The 4,459-nt window shown below is 31.8% G+C and overlaps 1 protein-coding gene across 1 annotated transcript; it reads left to right on the forward strand.

The window, feature by feature from the left end:
* Positions 1-251: 251 nt before the first annotated feature.
* Positions 252-3,532, forward strand: LOC148200375 (transmembrane ascorbate ferrireductase 2-like). Its single transcript, XM_088111622.1, has 4 exons — positions 252-527; positions 780-828; positions 2,659-2,858; positions 3,128-3,532. Exons 1-4 carry the CDS (start codon positions 381-383, stop codon positions 3,428-3,430), a joined length of 699 nt encoding a protein of 232 aa, XP_087967748.1. The 5' UTR covers positions 252-380; the 3' UTR covers positions 3,431-3,532.
* The last annotated feature ends 927 nt before the right edge of the window (positions 3,533-4,459 follow it).

Below are 4,459 nucleotides of genomic sequence, written 5' to 3' on the forward strand. Positions count from 1 at the left end.
TATTTTAACACACTATAAACTAAATGGAAAACTTTCTATTCCGTAATTGCCCCTAAACATATTTTACAAAATTAAATTATATTTATTGACTTTTTTTATAATAATTACATCTTAGCAATTTGCTATATAAATGAATTATTATATAAAACTATCTTTTCATTATCACTAAAAAGATAAATTGTTCAGAAAATTCTTACTAATTAAAACCTAAATGAAATTCATAATTTTAATTTAGAATGTCAAAGTTCTTTGCTTCCGGTGTAGGAAGAAACTGATATCACTGTACAAAGCTACACCATTTTCATTTTGTATATCCTTTCACATTTCTTTTATTTCCTTCCCTCTTGTGTCTCTTCCCATTTCTCTCTACAAAGATTCCAATGGCGAATCTCCCCGTGGTAAGTTTTCCGATCTTCACAGTGGTCAGGGTGGTCGGCGTCGCCGTCACCGTTCTTCTCCTCACATGGGCCGTCCATTTTCGGGGTGGCCTCGCTCTCGTCTCTGACAACAAAGATCTAATCTTTAACGTAACTATCCCTCTTCACGGCCTTCTCTTTTCATTTTCGGGTGATGGGTATGCGGGATTTGCTCAATCTTTTCGTTTTTCTGTTATGGGGAATTTGATTTTGAACGAGAAACTGAAAAGGGTGGAATGGTTTTCAGTGTTTGATCTTGAATATTGTGTTGTCTCGTTGACTTTCTTTTATCACTTTGTTTTAGGTCCATGTTTGTTTGAATTCTTTTAGCTTTGTTGTCTTGGCTTGGTTTTTCCAATGTAGGTTCATCCTGTGTTGATGGTGATTGGGCTTGTTCTAATCAATGGTGAAGGTAAATGTTTTTATATTTTTTTAATTTTCTTATGTATCTCACTGGTACATCATTTTATGCATATTGGTATCTCTGAAACCTTTTGTGGTCACTGATCATATTTCAGTTGCATTGGAGAGTTGTTATTAGATCTTTGTATTAAAATCAAATTAGGGTGTCCCTGTATTTGTGCAAGGCAACCATTGATTACTGAAACTCATTTGTCCGTTTACATATGGTGCTATTCATGATTGCTGATTAGCATGGCTCGAATATGGAAACAGTCCTTTTGCATACACTTCCTCTGTTCCAAATTATTGCAGTTTAAGGTTTTCTCACCCATGTTAATGAGAATAATAAATATACCCCTCTTTGAAACAATTTTACTGAAATATTCTCGTTTTTTTTTTTCAAAATAAATGCGTTGTTTTGAATAAGAGAGGGAAATTGATTTGAGGAAAAATTAGGAAGAAAAAAAATTAATACTTGGTATATGAAAACATTAGTCAGCTTGAAAAAAGAAAATTTACATAGCTAAAACTGGAGTCATAGTATGGAGAATTCAAGGATAACGTTTTGCACAACACTCTGTCGTAAACTGTTGCAAAGTGAGGAGTCTTTTGGCACCATGGTACACTAGTTAGGTTGCTGATTCACCATGTTTCTCAATGTTAGGGTATTTTAGGAGGTGAAGCATTCTATGATCTTTATTCTTGTTTCCATTCTGTGAAGCCTGAGTACTTGATACAACATGAGTACCATATGACATTGATACAAGGATGCAAAAACTATAAAAGTGTAAGATATAATATTTTGCTTAGATATGTTAAGTGTGAATATAAATTTTGAAAAATACTTACATGATGGATACACAATATTTGTAAGTGTTGACCATTTCTCATCAATATATAATTCTATCATTTCTGTCCGCTGTTGACGATCATGATTTACAAAAGCAATACTTGTGATCACATCCAAGATCTAGGGTTAGATTTTATTTCTCCAATGCTCCCCTATCAAAGTCACAAAAGCATCTAGGGGTCTTGGTTCTATATAATTGCCTACTGTTTGCTATATGTTTAAGGATACAGAGGGAAAAATAGAACTATATATGTGATTGAAGTCTTATTCACGTATTTGATCCAAACATATTAGTCAGTAAAATTGAAAGAAGCCAAAAAGGAGGATATTCATTGGATACATATCTATAAGTATTGGTATTGGATAGGACGATACGGATACTTTGCCATATTTTGAATTATATGAATTGTTATCAATTAGATGTAAGTTTCCATTTTGTAGGATATTGTTTGCGATCCTCTAAAGAAAACAAGCACAATAAATAAGTTCAAATAATGATGTTTGTTTTATCTCCATGTATGATTTCTGTCCTAATCTGAATGTAGATTAATATCAATCATTGTTGCCTAGGAACATGGTGTTTTCCACTTAGTTTACACAGTTTATCTGATGATTAGTTATCCCCTATCATTTGACATGCTTGTGGTGCTACTGAGTGCTATAAAACATTTTTTCCATCATATGTCTTGATTTTACATTTGGTATCTAAATCCTTTGAACTAGTAGAGCCTTCTCTGACCCGAAATGAAACAGCAAAGGCCAAATTAGAATTAAAATCTTGGTGGTATATTGTGGTAGATTGTAAAGGATAGCAAACATGAGCTGGTTAGTACCTTCAACATGCCTGTATTAACCTTGTATGAAAATGAAACATCCCAAGGAACTTGTTGTCTTAAATTCAATACAATGTTTCTTCTTACCACCCCTTGATTGTTTATAAATACTTTCATGTTAGAACATCCCTCTTTTATTCACTATGGCAATTTGCAGGGATGCTTGCATACAAGACTCTATCTGGAACTAAAAGCTTCAAAAAATCAGTTCATCTCACATTACAGTTTGCTGCTCTCATTTTGAGCTTGATCGGTATCTGGGCTGCTTGGAAGTTTCACATTGACAAGGGCATTGACAACTTCTACAGCCTCCATTCATGGTTAGGCCTTGCATGCTTTTTCCTGTTCCTCATCCAGGTATGACACTTCATCTTACAAGCTGTTCTAAACCTTGTTAGGTAAACACCTCATTAGTACTTATATTTAAGACAAAAATAAGAAAGAACAATTAAATAAACTTCTTCCATAAACTAAAATTAGCTTATGTGCATAGTTAAAGTTAGTTTTTTTGGAAAAGCCTTTTTTTTTCCATCTTTTGTAAGTGTTTATAGAGAAACTTTTAACCTGTTTCGAACTTGGATTCTATCATTTGGTTGAATCTAATTATTTGCTAAAATATTAATTAGTGGGCTGCTGGGTTTGCAACATTTTGGTACCCTGGAGGGTCAAGAAATAGAAGAGCAACTTTACTGCCATGGCATGTTTTCTTTGGTATGTATATCTATGCCTTGGCCATAGCCACAACTGCTACTGGTATTTTGGAAAAAGCTACATTCCTTCAGGTGAACAAAATCATATCACGCTATTCCAATGAAGCACTTCTGATCAATTCTTTAGGCATTTTGATAGTCATTTTAGGTGGCTTTGTTATTCTTGGACTTATTACTCCAGTTTATGGTAAAGCTGATGTCATACGGGGAAATGAGTAACCATATTGTAATATATGTAATCCAAAATTGAGGAACATGGACATGGATATATCAAACTCATTGAACGTGTATACAGGTTTATTTCTAAATTTTATTTATTTACTTTGTGTATTGTTCTTCTATTAAAATGAGCATTCGTTAAGAGACTGTAATATCTTAGCCGAGAAATAATCATGTTGAGTAACGTAGAACCTTTTTGTAGTATTGATGGTGAACTATCTTTCTGAATGTTTTATATAACCCCTTCATATTCAAGGTTTAACTTGAGAGTATTGATTAAATTAAAATAATTGTCTTGGTACATCTTTGGGATTGGTGATTTATGGTTAAGATTGATGCAGACCAGAAACTATGGATGATTTATACGATAAAAATAAGAGCAATCATTTCAAAATTCTTCTTTTAATTTAAATTTTGAACCTTTTCTCCATTTCTACAAAGGGGAATATTGAAGGGGAAGATTTAGCACTCATATGGTTTGGTCAATCAAAGATATTGCAGCCCGTTACCAATTAAACACTAAGATTGTTTTATCCTTGCATCTCCAATTATTTCCAATTATTTCATTTTGCATCTCCAATTTTTCTTTTAAATTTCAAAATTGTCCTTTGCAATTCAAAAATTCCTACATTTCATTTTTTGTGGTTCAACTGATATCAAAATTAGATTAATAATTTTTTTTATCGAATTTTGAAATCTAATAAATAATTTTTTATTTTTTTCGGTGAATTTTGAAATTTAATGAAGGATTTTTTATTTTCTTTATCTAATTTTGAAATTCGATAAAAAAATGTAAAATTATTTTTGGAAATTGAAGATATAGGATGAAATAATTGGAAATGCAGGGTCAACCAGTTAAAAGTTAATAATGAGTCATTTGGTATATGTTTGGATGGATTTTAAACAAGAGTTTATAAGAAATTTTTTTTCATAAACTAAAATTAATTTACAAGTTTTAAACAAGTATTTACTGTGGTATATGTTTGGACGAGTTTTAAATAAGAGTTTATAAGAAAATGTTTTTCATAA

This window comes from Vigna umbellata, chromosome 4 (assembly GCF_029865625.1).
Source record: "Vigna umbellata cultivar VRB3 chromosome 4, Vumbellata_1.0, whole genome shotgun sequence".
Lineage (NCBI taxonomy): Eukaryota > Viridiplantae > Streptophyta > Magnoliopsida > Fabales > Fabaceae > Vigna > Vigna umbellata.